At 40.0% G+C, this 1816-nt stretch overlaps 1 protein-coding gene across 7 annotated transcripts in view; it reads left to right on the forward strand.

Annotated features, from left to right (window-relative positions):
- LOC116707246 (phospholipid-transporting ATPase ABCA1) overlaps positions 1–1816 on the forward strand; it is a 198336-nt gene that overhangs the window by 141281 nt on the left and 55239 nt on the right. For all 7 annotated transcript variants that reach the window (XM_032544513.1, XM_032544514.1, XM_032544515.1 and 4 more), the window contains 2 exons: positions 750–844; positions 1158–1263. In XM_032544513.1, coding sequence (XP_032400404.1) covers positions 750–844; positions 1158–1263 — 201 coding nt within the window. The remainder of the gene's footprint in view (positions 1–749; positions 845–1157; positions 1264–1816) is intronic.

The following is a 1816-nucleotide window of genomic DNA, read 5'->3' on the forward strand; positions in this document are numbered from 1 at the left end:
TGTGTGTGTGTGTGTGTGTGTGTGTGTGTGTACTGGGAAGTATCAGTCTGCGCTTTGTAGAGTGCATTCATGGTGGTGTGTCGCACCCTCCCTTAATTGGATGTTTGAATGTACCCATTTATCCACAGAAGGGCATCTAATTAGGGTTCTTTGACATTAGACACAGCTTTCGCAGATTTGGCGGGGGGCTAGATTTTAGCCAGGCCTCCCATAGCCATGCTTAATTGACTATTATGATTACCGGTTGAGAGACTGTGTTCCACAGTGCTGTAAACAGATATCACCTGCAAAATGTTTTTGCTCTTAAGTTTTGTTGATTTTTTTTGCATCAACTTGATGAGTTTTTATGGGTGGCTGAGCAGTTGCGCCTGCAAGGGTCTCTGTGGTCAGCCTTTCTGCCCATGATGCTACACAAACACACAGTTAAGTGTGAAATGCAAAAGTTGTATATCCTTTCATAAGTAAATGAAAAAAAGTGCTGCACCTCATTAGCATGGACGTCATATATCTCCAAACATTATCTGCAGATTGGCCATGTATTTTGAGAATTACTGAACCTTTTTTTAAAACGATTTTCTGCATCTTGAACGCAAAGATACTCTAAGCAAAAAACAGCATGATTTGCTTCCCCCAAGTACCCCCCAAAAAATCTTCTATGCAAGTCTAGGCTCAAGGCCACTCTAACAACATAACAAATGGCAAACTAAGTTCCAACATTTCAACTCTTTTGTTTATTTCTCTTTCGACAGAGAGTCCAGAACACAACAGACACATTGTTGGATTTAACTGGACGTAACGTGACAGATTTCTTGGTCAAGACTTTTGAACGCTCTGGTAAAACAAGGTAATGCACGTCAATGTTGATTACATGTATATGTTTCTCTAGGGATTTTTAGAATATGCTGCAGCATTGAAGGGTGAATCAGGGTAGTGCAAGTGACATTTGTTTAAACAAAGAGAGCCAAATTACCTCTCGATGATGTTTGTTCATGTCCGTATTTCCAATGTCTGCTTTTCTTGGATGTCTGTATCTCATGTGTCTTAGTCTATATACAGAGTTGAGTTTATGAAGCCGCTCGTGTATTCATCCTTGATATGACACAGATGCTCTTACCACCACTTGAACCTCTCTCTGCTTTTTTTTTCTGCCACTCCAGGTACGGGGGCATCTCTGTTGGAGCGGTCAACTCTCAAGTCCGTCTGACTGAGGCAGCAATCGAAGCTTCTTTCAGGGATCTAAAAAACCTATTCAGTTCATTTCAGGTATGTAAGAAATATCGGCATTTATAAAGTAAAACCTGTTGATACCACTAGAGGTGTGACGAGACTGCTCGTTGAGGAAAAAAGATTCTCTTGCAATATTGGTCACAAGTTTACTTTGATTAATTTACATTTGCTTACTTTTTTTTTTTTTACATCTTTATTTAGATCACAAATGAAGCTTATTACAGTGACACACTCAGTGTTTGACATTCAGATAGAATTCTTTCACAAATACAGTCACACCTCCTAAACAGAATATTTTCATTTTAACCATATTTATTCAAGTATCCTCTATAGGAAATGATGACCGTAGGATATCGCTCACAACGGCAGAGCAGCAGCCAGTAGACGGAGACTGACCTGGCTTTACAGATGAGTCTTACTTGGACTTCTAAATTAGCATAGAAGATCCCCCACCCATTCTCCAAAGTTGACTCTGAGTTCACTTTTGCATAGCGGTAGTGGAGTTGCAATTGTAAAAAAATTGCTTGTGAAACCCAGCCTTAGAATCTTAGAGGGTGCAATGCTCTCTCTCTCTCTCTCTCTCTCTCTC

The sequence above is a fragment of the Etheostoma spectabile genome, chromosome 19 (assembly GCF_008692095.1).
Source record: "Etheostoma spectabile isolate EspeVRDwgs_2016 chromosome 19, UIUC_Espe_1.0, whole genome shotgun sequence".
In the NCBI taxonomy this organism is placed as follows: domain Eukaryota; kingdom Metazoa; phylum Chordata; class Actinopteri; order Perciformes; family Percidae; genus Etheostoma; species Etheostoma spectabile.